The sequence below is a fragment of the Zootermopsis nevadensis genome, unplaced genomic scaffold, assembly GCF_977971745.1.
Source record: "Zootermopsis nevadensis isolate Lab colony 2312 unplaced genomic scaffold, Znev_1.0 Znev_ptg000030l, whole genome shotgun sequence".
In the NCBI taxonomy this organism is placed as follows: Eukaryota; Metazoa; Arthropoda; class Insecta; order Blattodea; family Termopsidae; genus Zootermopsis; species Zootermopsis nevadensis.
In genome coordinates this window covers 8,325,920-8,341,354 of record NW_028259162.1, presented here as the reverse complement: position 1 = coordinate 8,341,354, position 15,435 = coordinate 8,325,920, and the positions used below count along the sequence as shown (strand labels likewise).

At 38.3% G+C, this 15,435-nt stretch overlaps 1 protein-coding gene across 6 annotated transcripts in view; it reads right to left on the bottom strand.

The window, feature by feature from the left end:
- Pde11 (Phosphodiesterase 11) overlaps positions 1 to 15,435 on the bottom strand; it is a 189,479-nt gene that overhangs the window by 3,199 nt on the left and 170,845 nt on the right. For all 6 annotated transcript variants that reach the window (XM_022066694.2, XM_022066691.2, XM_022066693.2 and 3 more), the window contains 14 exons: positions 13,955 to 14,402; positions 13,049 to 13,483; positions 9,551 to 9,658; positions 8,468 to 8,716; positions 7,943 to 8,040; positions 6,128 to 6,191; positions 3,680 to 3,814; positions 3,474 to 3,574; positions 2,660 to 2,759; positions 2,073 to 2,159; positions 1,666 to 1,833; positions 1,255 to 1,364; positions 379 to 466; positions 65 to 165 (listed from right to left, as the gene is read on the bottom strand). In XM_022066694.2, coding sequence (XP_021922386.1) covers positions 65 to 165; positions 379 to 466; positions 1,255 to 1,364; positions 1,666 to 1,833; positions 2,073 to 2,159; positions 2,660 to 2,759; positions 3,474 to 3,574; positions 3,680 to 3,814; positions 6,128 to 6,191; positions 7,943 to 8,040; positions 8,468 to 8,716; positions 9,551 to 9,658; positions 13,049 to 13,483; positions 13,955 to 14,402 — 2,292 coding nt within the window. The remainder of the gene's footprint in view (positions 1 to 64; positions 166 to 378; positions 467 to 1,254; positions 1,365 to 1,665; positions 1,834 to 2,072; positions 2,160 to 2,659; positions 2,760 to 3,473; positions 3,575 to 3,679; positions 3,815 to 6,127; positions 6,192 to 7,942; positions 8,041 to 8,467; positions 8,717 to 9,550; positions 9,659 to 13,048; positions 13,484 to 13,954; positions 14,403 to 15,435) is intronic.

The window sequence follows — 15,435 nt, the reverse complement described above, 5'->3', positions numbered from 1 at the left end:
CGAAGTACGGTTTGAGAGCCGATCAATTTTTGACATTTATTATCAGTATGATGTAATACTGTACCTAAAGTACACGGCCAGATCTGTTGAGAGGATTGCATCTTCCAATACTTTTATTATTCTTGAATATTCATCTGGTGAGACATTGGCAAGGATTTGATTGCCCTGAAAATAATTAACAATTTGACACATATAAAAACAGTATTTATTTCAGAGCAAAGAAATAAAATCACCTTTAACCTATTCTTTCCCTGAGTACAAAGTATTTCTATTTTCTAATTAGTTCAATATCAAAGACCTGTATGAGCCATAACAGAGGTCAATTATGGTTATGACACCCCGCCGACCCACAGCTCAAGTAAAACACTGTCTTAGTACCTGACTGTTGAGAATCATGATGCACTGGTCAAAATGGTGGTGCTCCATTGTAGAAGTGGAGTAGAGCTGAGCAAGTGGAGAAGAAGCCCTGAAAGTAACATGATTGACAGAATGCTAATTTATGTTGTAGTGCTCTCCACACAGCTCAGTATAATGACAACCAGTCACCTGAATACGAGAATAGAGCCAACTCCCAAAACTTTGTGTATATCAAACATACCACAATGGACAATGCCCAACACAGTGTTCCTATAAACGGTACACAATCTGCAATATTACTGACAAGTAGACACATATACATTCATAAAAAAGTAGTGCAAGTCTGCTGAAGTAGGTTATCAGAAGTCTACCCTCAATAAATATTTTTTCTCATACAAACAATTTTTCTTGTACAGATAAAAAAAGAGTAACAGCTGATGGATCCTTTCTATTGTTTAAGAAAATGTATTTTTATGAAGGAAGCAACCAACTACATGGTACACTGTCTTCATTAAGCAACTTACTTAGCTATTAAATAAATTCCCTGTTTGTATGGAGCTAAAAAAATTGTTAATGTCACAACCTCCACATCAAAGAACTGTCAATTATCAAGCTCTTAAACAACAAAAAAAAACACTCCTTAAGGAAGCAAAATTGTTGTTCTTATTAAGTTTTTGGATTTGTGTTTCAATAATTTTGGCTATAGAAGGTAACTATTGCTCTAGATATTATTCTCTATATTGTTTTCATTTCTAGGCATACCAGGCAAAAATAAACATTATTCAGATACAAGATGAAGGACAATCGGTGTATAAGTTTGTTCCCTTTTATGTCAAAATTCCTTATACCACATTTAACAATTTACATAACTGGAGGGAACTAGTATACAGAACTCACTTTATCTGGAAGGAGTTGTTAGTTCCACGATGATCCAGATCATGACAAAGGCATGCAATCACTAAAGCCAAGCATTCGATCTCACCAAATATTTTCCACCACTGAGTAGCCTGAAAAAAAAATCATTAATCAAAACTTTATACCGACTTACTGTTGTAGAATACTGTCAATATTAACCTTTATTGTATGCGAAAAGGTGGCAGCTGGACTTAAGATTCTGGGGCTTAAACATTTAGCAGCATACTACTGCATAGCTGAGCCACCCATCACATTAGTCCCTGATAAATGAGTCAGATATGGCCTCAAAATCTTTAAAAATTCACTCCATACTCCACAGCTGATAGGCCAAACACTATACGATTCAATCATCATGAACCTTCAAATATAAACATGTCACCCCCTTATACTTACTGTGATGATCGAAAACATCATCTGGGCCACATTAAAGGCATGCCTCCAATTGTGGTACGTTACATTGCGGTAGTTCTTCTTCACACTCAGAAGCCACCTGCACAGGACTTCATAGTCAATATGAAATCTCTCTATGAAATCAAGATCTAGGAACATTCGTATGCAAGCCTGCAATCAAAACGAGTGTCACCCAATGCAGCTTCAGCATCTTACATATTTTCTGTGCCGTTTAAATTCACACTATCCGAAGAGTAATGCTTTATTAATTTATGCACTTGCAAATATCATCTGCAGAAAATATTATAATTAAATATGATGTAATGTACATAAGATTTTAAATATATTTTAACTATTTTGATTTTTTTTTAAATTTGGCACATCACCTGCCATCATAAAAATTTGTTTACCTTCAAAGTATCAACGTCATCCATGTGGATGTCATCAAACTTGAAATCATACAGCTGAAAATGCTGAGATGATGAAACTCTGAGGCTCTGAAAAAGGCAAGACAGCAAGTCAGTAGATTCTTACCTTTACGCAAAGAAAGTGAGGTTAGATTTTACACTGTTTATGACTAACTATAAAACAAATTAAATTACTTCACTAATCACCACTCCCCTCTAATGTGAAAAATATGTTCATTGAGAAATAAATGTGGTAGGGGGTGTATTAATATTTTAAGTTCAAATCATTTCCAAATGTGTTCTTTGTAATTTTATATATCTCATGGGCCCTGAGGTTAAGTTATTTCTGATTCAAATATATAGTGAGAAATTTAACATTTAATTCTTCATCATATTGTTAACATTCATCGCAGGAGAATAAGAAATTTACATCTCTGTACTTCAAGGCCATCAACCAGACCAGAAATGTCAATAATGCCATATCTCAAGATTGTTTCACATACACATTGATTTCAATTTCCTGATTCATACACAGCTAACAATTATGATTCCCATAACTTAACTGCGTCAATACCCTGAGCAGAACTTACCCTCAGTCTTTGAGCGTCGTCCAATGAAGCAGAGGCATGGTAACTTAAGACCTCTAACGTCACACTTTGTTTTGCCATTGCTATCACAGCCTTCTCATACCTGTGAAAGGTATAGGATATACCAGAATTATGGCTTAGAAAGAATACAGTAACCCACATGTGAAGAAAATCTTGTTCAGAACAATGCCATTTGAGGGTAGTGGTTTCAGTGTTCGATCATCATAATCTCATTTTTCTGCAGCCAAATAATGTTGATTCTTGTTAGTAACCTACTGTTTACAGGAAGGCACTAAGTTTATTAGTAAACTTTCACATGCAGATATAGAATCTTAGGGTGAACATGTGGATGATATATACCATAAAAAATTAAATTCAAAACAGATTTTCAAATTTATTTATGTAGCCCAGGCACTTTGTACTCAAAAAAAATTACATATCACAGAGTTAAAGAGGAAGTAAATATCCACAAGACTTGTGTCCAATGCCAGATGATGAAATTCCATACTAAGAAAGCAACGGTTATGTGCACCATCCTTCTTAAAACCAGTGAACAGACCTCGACAGCTATGGTACGTCTACCAATTTGGACTGCTTTCACAGCTGTGAAATTTCACCAGATAAAGTCAAAATGGTTCTCTTATTAGACAGTTATAATCTACTACATATAATGTGCAATCAATAAAGATTTTGTATGTGCAAATGACTGCTTTTTATTACTGAATTTCAATTTATCTCATTACTCACTTTAAGGCTATGACCCAAAGACATAATGATTACATTTTAAAATGTCAACTCACAGATGATGAATACTCACATATGTGTGTTATGGATTCCCATTCCACAGAAAATTGCAAATGCCTCAACAAAGTTTTCGTCATTTTTTGTAAATTGTAAGTCATCAAATTTGTTGATGAGCTGAAAGAAATGCAATATATTTAATACCAATATCAATCAGAATACTTCTAACCCTGAGGTTATTTGAAAGTCGGACTTAAACCACTGTGATATGAAAGCTCTTACTTGTATGACACCAATGATTTGCCCTGAGGAGTTCTTAATTGCCATGCACAGGATCGTCTTATGGCGGAAGCATGAACCTTCATCAACTGAAGGGTCAAACCTCTCATCTTCATAAGCATTTGGAATATTTACCGTCTGAAACAAAATACATTCATTATATACATTTATACAACCTTGTAACTCCAGATTTTAATGAGAATATGAAATCCACATTTAAAGGATTTACACAGGTGCTTCAATACAATTTTACCAATTTACCCAAAATCACCAGCTTACATAAAAATTGAAGTAATGTAAAATACTATTTCCATTATGCTGTACAGCAAATGTTGCATAAATTTAGTTTCCAAATCCACATTTAATATTGTGAATGCATGGAAAATGGCAAAAGACAATGAAAACTGTAATGGGAAAATTGCAATGATTACACGTCACAAAAACAATACTACAAAACTCACATGCATCAAGTTTTGAGGGCTTTATAATAATAGAATTACTACTAAATATATGGTTTTTCCAAAGGCCCTCATAATATGAGCCCATAGCTGCATCTTATTTAGCAAAAATAACATTCAGTTTTTGATATTAATGCAGTCCCACAACAATTCTGACTGAGAAATGTTGTCCAAGTCAAGAAACAAGCTTACTGTGTACATACAGGCCGCTACCTGCCTAATGCAGACAGTACTTGGAAATTGTTCTGCACCTGCGTCCATTTTGCACACAAGAAATTATGGGGCCCAGAGCAATAAATTAAATCTATGATTTGTATGAGGAGAAATAAGTTGAAAAAATCACATCAGATGGTAAGAGCTCACTGATACTGACTTCAATATTTCACATGTCTAGCAGGGTTCACAACACACAAGTTAGCTGAAAATAAAAGGTCACCTTCCACGCTTTGAAAATAACTTTCAGAAGTAGCATATTACAACTTCCCAACTGAAAGGGTTAATTAATCTACATTTAATGACATATAAATAAAGACATGCAGTAATTTTGGTATCTTAATATTTAGTATTATGTGTACTTCAGTACCCTGAGGACGATGATGAAGATGGTTCTTGGTACGTTGGTATTTTCTCCATTAAACCATCTGACATGGCTGGTAGCCCAAGAAGAATTCATTATATTATGTGTACAACATAAATAAATATAACTTTCCAGCTCATATGTAATACTAACTAAAACTGAACATAAATAGCCTTCAGTTTGTAAGCTTATTCCTCTGCAACTAAACAGGACTTGCCTCAACTCTGACCTCAGTGAACCAGAGAAATAGATAATAATTGCTAGATTGGTTAACATGAAACATGCATGACTGGTCAACACATTAACGACACTGGTAGTGGCAGATAGCAGGATGTAACAGGGGGACAAAAGGACAGGAAGCATGCTGTGGCCCTTTATAATGATAAGATATCAACATAATCCTATATCCCTTCATGATATGTAGTTTCTACTAATACAGGCCAAAATGCATTCGTCAGTGCAATCTGACAATCAATAAGAATACACTTTCTAAAACATTATTATAAACCATCTTTATATGGCGGTTTCACTTTATGTCTTGTCTCTTCAGACTCTTTTTCTTCTTCCTTTACTAGTTGTATTTTTAGCCTTATACATCACGAATTGGCCTTTCCATCTCTTTCTGCGACAACATTTACTTTTTCTACCACTGGATTCATAGCGCAGTGCTAATTTCGGTAACCCACCTCTCCATTCTCTCTATTTGATCTCCCTCCATCCATTTTCTTCAAAATAATATATGCCTTTCATTACATTTTGCAATCTTTCCCCTATCTGTTTTCCTTTGGTTATACGATTTTGTAAAAGCCAGTGGTGGTCTTCAGAATTTCATTTGTGATATGCCGACTGGCTTCACACTTGACTTACTTTCAATGTTTATCCAAATTATGATGAACAAAGGCCATGTCATAGTTCATGCAGAGTCACCAACTTCTCACTGCAGAGGGGCCAGGTTCAAGCCTAGGGCAGTCCATGTAGGATTTGTGGTGGGCAAAGTGACACTGGGACAGGCTTTTCTCTGAGTTCTTTGGTTTTCACCTGACAGTATCATTCCACTGCTGCTCCACAATCACTCATACATCATCTGAGGTATGGGCAATGGGCCCATTAGCAGCCACAGTTCCTTAAAGACACAGTTTCCCCCTATGCAATAATAATATTAATAACAACAACAATATCCCCATAAACCAAGAAAAAGGACCAAAGCTGAATTCTGGTTGGGTTCAACAGCTATTCTGGACATGGAGGAGAAAAAAAGAATTGCAGCATCTCTGCAGGAATTAGATTCTGAGTGTCTTGTTTTATATAAACTGAAATTCACTACCAAGCTGCCTTATTTCTTCCATGCTGATAGGGCACAAAGTAACAAAGCCACTCACTACATGCAGCAGGAGTCAAGCCCACTCCCCTACATACCTCACCTGTGGTGGCTACATAACCCGTAATACCGATGTTGATGGGGAATCGACTCTCGAATGGGCTGCAACAAGAACAAACACGAGAAATGTTTAAATATTATAAACAAATCGAAGACAAGCGTAAAAATAGAGTAAGCTATCACCAACATAAACAGCAAGTCAATATACAGAACAATGAAGAGCGAAGGGAAAAAGAACAAATTATTCTTTCATATTTCAAACTTCTCCATTTTACGAACAAGAAAGAATAATACATTATTTTAATAAATATTATACTACTAAGAGCTATTTAATTTTCAAGTAAATTTCATTTAGACGGGTGCGGTAGCACAAATGGAAGAAATTAAAGTGCATATAACATTTTAGCCGGAAAACCTGATGGGAAGAGGCTTCTTGAGGACCGTCGACATTTACAGTACAATAATACGGAAATGAACAATAACGTCCAACATATGGAATAAGGGATTTAAATTCTGCTGGCCATTAACTTTGGGGTTATGGGTTTAGTAGTACACTCTCTGATACGGGGACCAACTGGAATGCTTGTGAAATGTAACATATGATCAAAAAAGTTAATGAAAGATGGTCTGAGAATGTTAAATAAATACATCTAGCTCAGTGCATTCTAACATTCTAAATAAAGTACTATTAACGTGAGTACCAGTGCTGGTTTGTTACAAAGCTATTTTATTTTATTGTAGGCAACGCAGAAGCCTTGTTGTAGTGGGACGAAACTATGTCTCTATGGACTTACAGCTGCTGAAGATGCACACTATCTGCCCCCCAGATGATACATTAATAAATATGGAGCAGCAGCAGAATTATATTGACATGGGAGAACGTGGAGAAAAACCTGTCCAAGTGCCACTCTGTAATACTTAAGATCTACTTAGGAAATCAGTAGGTTTGCATATTAATGAAGTTCATCTGTAAATCAACATGTTAGCATCATGAAGTTTCCAACTAACTTGTCAACTTTGTTAAATTAAATGTTTATGTTACTTTAAAACTATCAGAATGTATCTAAGAGCAGCAGACATCATTTACCCAGCACGTTTTGGTCTTTCTTAGTTTATGCAGCAGGATATTTTGTAACAATAACATGTACGAAGATTTCTGTCTTTTGGGTTGTTGCGCTGTGTAGTCTGGTCGATGCTAACCAACGTTTCAGAGGTCATACTGCCTCCGTCATCAGGGCAATTCGAACAGACTACACAGCGCAACAACCCAGAAGACAGAAATCTTCATTCTCACCGCTGTGAAAACCTCAGATCTTACACAATAACATGTACGCATAAAGTGAAGCTTTTGTGGCGACCGAAGTTGATGAAAGACTCTCAGGTTACAAGCCATGTCAAGTGGCTGAATGGTGCATAAACCATATCTTCTGCCAACGTTTCAAGAACAATCTCTGCTCTCAGAGGAAGAGAAGTTCCCATTGGCGAGCACGCTACAAGGGATCAGATTTGTTATGCAGCAGCCCTGAGGATAAGAGGAGAGATTGTTCTTGAAATGTTGGCAGAAGACACGGTTTATTCACCATTCAGCTACCTGATACAACTAGTAACCTGAGAGTCTTTCATCAATAACATTTGTATCCCTCAAGAGAGCCTGATGGAATGAAACACGTCAAGTAAATAAATCTCCAACACCCTTAGTTATATTTAGATGGTTTCAAGTAACACTGTATCTAACACAGTAATATGGCATTCAATATTAAATTTTATACATATTTAAGTGTAAGTTTCAGCCACAACATACGACTATGACATCTGAATTAATCTGGAATCTTATTCGCGCAAAAACTATTCACCTGGTCCGAGCATCATTCTCTTCCCCATTCAAGTCATTTGCTTCGAAGTCAAATACTCGTGAGAAACTGCCCTTGGAAGCTTTATGGACTAGCAATACCTGCAGATAAAAGCAAAATATTAACACCTGTAGAATGTCTTAGAAGTTAAAAACTGTCTGGCCATGAACGCGCTTGGGGGGAGAGGCGGGAGACACGATCAACGCCGCAGTATAATTGTGCGCGTTACGTTGAGATCTCGCTGTATTATGTACAAACTTTTTGTTCAATTAGCCACATTCAGGAAACAGATAAAATTTGGTTTAATCCATAAAGCAGGTGATACATTGGAATGACGTAAGCCAAAATTAAATTCACCTGACAACTTTCAATGCTGACAACACCACCAAATTTAACTGAAATCTGTTGAGTAGTTTGTGATTAAATATGCAGACAGATGCAACCAGCCCATTATGCTTTGATTTTATGCATTTTGTGCGTACCATGGTTACTTCAAATGCCTGAAACCCTTATTTTAGAAACACGCACCTGAACCCTTTGACACTGTATGAGTGACTGGGTGTGAGTGAGGATTCTGAACACCATATGTTCGATGGTGCTCTGTTCTTCAAAGATCATTCGTGCCAGATCAAGGAGAACCTGGTTCCTCCTCACTTCAAGCTGGCTCTTCTCATAGAGCTGAGCATTCCGCAGCCCAATACCACAGAACTGCAGGTAGCTGGAAAACACTTTCTCGTCGTTGCTCGTGAAACACATGTCCGTCTGCTTGTTGATCACCTGACACAGAAATAACTTAGTTTATGCACATCAGCCAAGTAAAAAGCACACACATAACAAATACCATAGTGAAACAATAAACACAATAATAATGCAGAACTAAACATCCCTACACTGAGTTAAAGTTTTAAAAACATGCATGTTTATTTCTTTCTTTAGTAACATTTTAATGAGAAAAGGGAGGAAGATTCTGATCTGTAACTTGGAAGGAATAAAGAAGGAAATGACCACAGGCTACTTTAAAGTGCTTGGAGGAAATGAGGAAAACCACTACAGTTCTCAGTCACCAGTTCAGAGTCTCTTGGCTGAGATGTGAAGCGAGGAAGTTCGCTGTGTTTTGTTAAAACATGACGAAGCAACAAATATAAATGGGACCTGTGAGTTAACAATTATCACGCATGAACAAGGAATTTAAACTCCTGTGCCGGCCAGACTTTTAACTCCAAGGGTTAACACTTGAACAGTACACTACTGCAACATGCAACCGGCTCAATCAAGGTTAAGAAATCATTCAATAATTCTGCAGCGCCATATTTGAACACTTAATCGCATTAGCAGTGTGTCACTAAGCACTCGATACTAGAACACAAATATATACTCCTAGTCACTTTATCAACTCCATTATCATGGCCCCCACCACAATGAGTGTTTATTTGAAGAACTATTAAAGTGATTTACACCTTTTTTTTAGATGTGTCTAAAAAAACATGATGTTTACTTCCACGTAGAATATCATTTTTCCTTCCTTGTAATGATGTACGACTCAAAGAAACATCTTTCGACGCTATGATTTCTTTGTATCAGAAAAGAAACTAGTTTCATGATTAAGCATACCTGAGCTACTCCAATAACATCGCCATTGAAGTCCTTGATGGGCATACAAAGTAAGGTCCGTGTCTTGTACCCTGTTCGCGCATCAATGTCATGGTTGAATCGGTCATCCTGCAAACAGTATAAAGAAAGACGAGAGATATATGACGTGAAGCTTCTCGGGCTATCAGCCGTGTTAGATGGCGATTAATCGCCGACTGTTGACTATGTGGCTCGTAGCGCAAACTAACCTCTTTCCCAAAACAGCATTAACAATTTGATCTTTGTAATGATGTTTTGTGTTTTCTTTGAGGTAAATGGTGAGATAGGTTTCTAAGGGTTAATGAGAATTTTTATCTTCTCAGAAATGTCATCACAAACTTTCTTCTGAGTTTCATGTACTGTTATACTTTTTACATGCTACCAACAGACAGGGCGTGAATTTGAAATACAATGTTCCTTCGGCATCATGCTTGCCCTATGTCTTAACGGAACACAGGTTAGGTTTATAACGCTGCTTTTACTCTAATTCTTTAACGTTCTCCATCATGCACGTAGTCAACCTATGCCATTCACTCACTGCTATCAATATTAAAATGAACAACATCAGATGAGCATCATTAAATAATGCATGGTTAAAGTAGAAATGAAATTCTTGATAATGAAGGAAATATAAAACCATTTTAAAATTGTAATGTTATTTCAGAACCAACAACTCATTACTTGTAATTCAGTACTGAATAAAACACAAGCAAATAACAGTTCCAATTAAACGTCATTTACGGGGAAAACAGAATTTTCCTCCTAGTGATGTTCCCTTCAGAAGCTTTGTTTGTCATGTATGAAACAGGGCAACAACAGGGTTAAATATAAATTGCATCGCGTTATTCTGATGTGGGATGTTGGTAGGTTGGGTAATACGTAATTGGGTTATGGTAATTCCTTGAACACTTTATAAAAGCCGCAACAAGTTAATACACGCTGCTCCCTTACGACACGTCACTAAGTTATCCTCTTAGGTGATCCTGAACAGTCTGCAACCCAACACACTTCAACGTCGGATATATTGCCTAACAAGAAGGTATTACAGTAAAATAGGAAGGGAATCATAAGCCCAACAAGTGGCAAAGAAAGAAAGAAAAACAAATTGGCACAGTAAACTATTGCGTACTGTTCAACATTTTTCTTCGTCTATTAATTTAAAATTTAAGCTCTGTCCAAATGACCTAAATTAGGTTGTACGGTTTAACCTGATGACGAAAGTAGAGCCAACTTCCGAAATGTCCTTTTAAAAGAAATTAAATTAACAAGAGAAGGGAAATGTCCAAGAATACGCGTATATTGGCGATTATGAGTGCTACAGAAGCGAGAAACATGGAACACGTCCTTGTATTTTGTTACGTTTAACGCGCCCTCAAAATCAAACAAAGAAATATCACAGCTTCCTGGTTGTATTTTTCGGAAATTTTAAAGTTCAGATTATAGCTGCACTGGCGTTTACTTTCTTTTCCTCGTGGTTTCATCTTTAAACGGGCTTAAAGATCGGAATTCGATTACCGTTAGGTGTAGGAATTTTTCTCTTTGCCACTGATTCCATACTGCCCCTAGGACGTACCCAGCAACCTGTCCAATGAGTATCGGGTGCTCCTTCCCAGGAGTCAAAGCGGCCGTGGCGTGAAACTGACCATTCACATTCATAGTGTCATGCAGCTAGTCTTTCACTCCATCCATGACGCGATACACAAAAAAAACTTTACCTTCCAATCCTGTATTTGAACTCAGCAGTTATTCAATCCCTCACTTGTTTCATGAATTCTTTCCGACCACATTGTGTTTTCATCTAGTCCTCCCTCGCTTCCAGACAGCGTCGTGTGAACGGTCATCGAAATAATTTTGTCGTCTTAGCAAATTCGCACAGAGTACGAGAACCATATCTGTAATGTCACGCGATGTAATGCAAATTAAATTATTACGTTTACTGACACGATATTCCTAGTCGTAACCAACGGCGACATGTCCATTATTATTTACACCGTGTTACAATGTAACTTGCGAATGCAGCATGACACGTCTGATGCATCTGGAAAGTCACTGGTTTCGAATATCAGGGCGTTTTATTCATTCAATGAAGCAATCAAAATCATCTACAGAGGATTTACAACAGTATATCAGCAGGATTAGGCCTGTAGCCTGCGTTGCGTGCGACCGGTATCTGATTACGTCAAATAATTACAACGATATCAATTATATTCTCGTAGTAACTCAGTTACTGTGTAATGGCGTATACAAACTTCCCAGTATCGCCCGCCATCATGTGAACTTGACGTAATACATAATGCGCTAAATAAAACATAATTTCCAATGACGTTATTAAAGTCCCTTGTGGATTAATGTAACATCATGTCCTAAAGGTTAATGCAATAATGCAGTATTTTCAATTTGCCGGTGCCAGAGTAAAAAGTTGGAAGTCCAACAAGTACGTATAAGCAAAATATGATTGCAAACATGGCGTAGCAGAACGTGTGTTCATTCTTGAGAATTATCAAGAATATTAAAAACCACTAATTCCCTGTTCTGTGTGTCGCTAAATCTACGAAATAAAGACGGCTTATTATACCTACCACGAACCTATTTATACATTGTAAAGTAGATGCAAAAGTGTTAATTTAAATTCTAAATGGGTCACGCTAGGTCTTCGGGGTTTCACATACGTTCTCCTTCTCATTCTTGCTTAAAAGGAGGGTGCTTAAAATAAATAATAATGATTTAATTCCATCCTGTGACGTCAAGAATCTAAATATGAAAAGTACGAAATTCAGGGTATAAAAGAATGAGATTAGCTGCGATATTCCGTGAGCTTTTACGCTACACCAATGTTTTATCAGTGTCATACTTGGAGTAATAAATACTCTATTTAAGTCGCCCTACAAATAAAAATAACTGTTGATAGATAATTTTAAATTCTGACTCGCAATGAACTCATAATTTCAGGCATAATAATAGCTTACATGGGATATTCAACTGTACTCTCTGTTCAGAATTATAAACTTTGATCATTCGTACGGAATTAATGGCCAGCACATCAAAACGGTTTCATCTTCAAAGAATTTACGCACAAATGTGCAAGCGAGCGCGAGAGAGACATTTTGATTAGGTACAAGTAGGAAGATGGCAAGAAGTGTATATTATTCGACTTAAAGCCAGCATTTTTCAGTGACTTGCACAATTTGGAACACTGCCGGCTTTCAGGAACAAAACACAAACTGATAGCAACGAAACCTAAAATAAAGGCCAGTTTATTAGCTGTTCATTTTCATCATCAAAACATGCTTACGTACATAAGGCAGACGATTACCACGATAAAATCTCAAAGTTTCCCTCCATCCTGATTTGAAACGCGCAGTTGAAACTGAGGGAAAGACTGGGCGTGTGTGAGCCCCTTAAAAAAGAGACGTAGAGGCGGCTCGAAAGCAAACACCCCTCCCCCAGGTAATTCTAGGGATGCTGTTCCCTGGCACTGACCTTGTATGCATCAGGTATGTTGACAGGCTCCCCGCTCTCTGCCACGTAGCCGACAATCCCCATACCCCAGGGAATTTTGATCTCTTCCTTCTTCTCCATCTCCTGCAGCGTCGAACGGGAACACACATCGAACAATTTGGAAACCAGGTACCTGGGCCTCGTCGAGTTCCCAGAGCATGGCGATGACAAAGAATTTCTTCTAGACCTTGGATTTCCCACCATAGTATTATTTAGTCTACAACCCGTAGAGTTTGATGACTTTTGGTTATTTGACCTTAGGTTGTTGCTGGTACCTCTAGAGTTGTCATCACACGAACCCTTGTCCCCCTGAACAAGGAACAAGGATCCTCTGTCAGCATTGAGAAGCATGCTAACATTCTGCAGGATCTTGTGACACAGCGACCGCACATCCAGTTCATTACAGATGTCCTTCACCTGCAAAGATAATTCGGTTCAGGATAATAGTAATTGCATTATAGTCAATGTAACACAGCGTCTGGTTGCTTACAATTCTCGACTTACGATGGATTAGGGAACAAAAAAGCTGTTCCACCTGGAAGAATTCCTGTACGACTAAAGTAAAAATCAACTATGGACATTTAAAAAAGTAACGTCTTAAAATTAAATTAAAACATGCGCGAAATTAATTAAAACCAAGTTAAAATGGCTGTGTCGAAACATCTTCCATAACCTACGCACAGAGTACAATATTTAGTACGAGTATTTTACCTGGACGTTCGTCGAATGATAGGAAGAATGTTGAATTGGGAAGGATACTGAAGGAAGCGGTCACGTCCTAGTTTATGGTACTAACCCGGCATGTTCCTGGAGGGACCGGGGAAAAGAACGAAACATCGCAGTATGCCATGTTCCTGGAGATGGCCACAAAACTAAGCCGAAGCCTACCAGTTCGAAGATGAGTTCCTTCTCGTCGAGATGTCGGAGTTCGTGTCGCGACCGCCTCTGCGGCCTTCCGGGTCCGGGGTAAAGGGGGGTACCGCCTGCTCCGACAGGACCACCCGTACTGGTGCAGGTCGCAGGACAATCTCCAGTCGGAGAGACAGACAGAAAGGTTGGTGTCCCGTCGATCGTGTTCACGATGGGCTTCAGCAGACCCCCTCGCTCGAATTCGTGCGCAGAGATCTTGCGGACGGGCGTCGTGGCTCCAGATCCAGCCCTTGACGATGGAGCTGTGCTGGCCGGAAGTGAAGAAGCCGAACTGTGTGCAGGGTTAGCTTGGTGACTGGGAGATGAAAGATCGGCAGCTGGAGGGACGATGCAGCTGCTGGTGTTGGCTGATGTTGGTGTTGCATGGGATACCAACCACGTGTCCACCACCTGCCGCGTCGCCTTCCTGCCAGGGAGAAGAGGCAACTTAACGAACGACAAGAGGAAACGACAGAGATTGTTAACACTCCTCACAACAAAAAGGCGAACAACGGTAACAGAGGTCATTCACTCAGACCGGGACTGTGGACTTTAATCATAGCTTACACCACGGGAACCCAACATGTGACGCGCTTACCGAGTGGTCAAGGGAAACCTCATATTGAACTCAAAGTTGTCACTGGTACTTAATCAAGCCCCTGGCCATGAAGACGTATACGGCAGTGGATATATGATACAGGGAGATGAGTCGAGCTAGACATGCAAGCATTTAACAGGACACCGTGAAAAATAAAAAAGACTATTTGCGCTACCTATGATAACATCAAGACGAATCTTAAACAGAGAATGAGCGTGCAGACTGCAGTCAACTTGGCTCCAGATACTGAGAAGACATTAATGACAATTTGAGTTTCACAAAATACGTAAGAAGCGACTGTCAGCTTCACGAAGAGTGCTCTTCTCCCCGGGGTTATCTCGTTATACTGAATTTAAATACTGATACGCTCTGCAACTTTTGCTTATATTTAATTTAAACACGCAGAAAATGCAAGCTCACGCATTAACACGCGTGTACGCGTGTACTGATACTGCAGTTCCACTGTTGCCTTAGCGTTTGTTTGTTTTTGTAAATATATTTCATATTTACTCAAACTTCAGTGATTCTTTACATTTGCGACAAGGGATCTACCAAAATCGGGTGTGACCTACGCTCAGTTTTTAGACATGTCTATAATTTCCGAACATTAAGAGATGCAGGCTGAGATCAGGAATTCATCCATCTTACAAATTCTGAATCGTAATAGAAGCCACGATCAAGGATAAATAAATGAAGGATGAGATAACGTTACAATGAAATGTGGTACTCGTAAATATATACTCCATGATTCCATACTGAAATATCATAGCTACTGGTTGAAAAAATATAAAATTCCCGCTTACAGACGTCCATAAACAGGTGTCAATTATCAGCCATGTATCAGAAAGGAGAACTGCATATG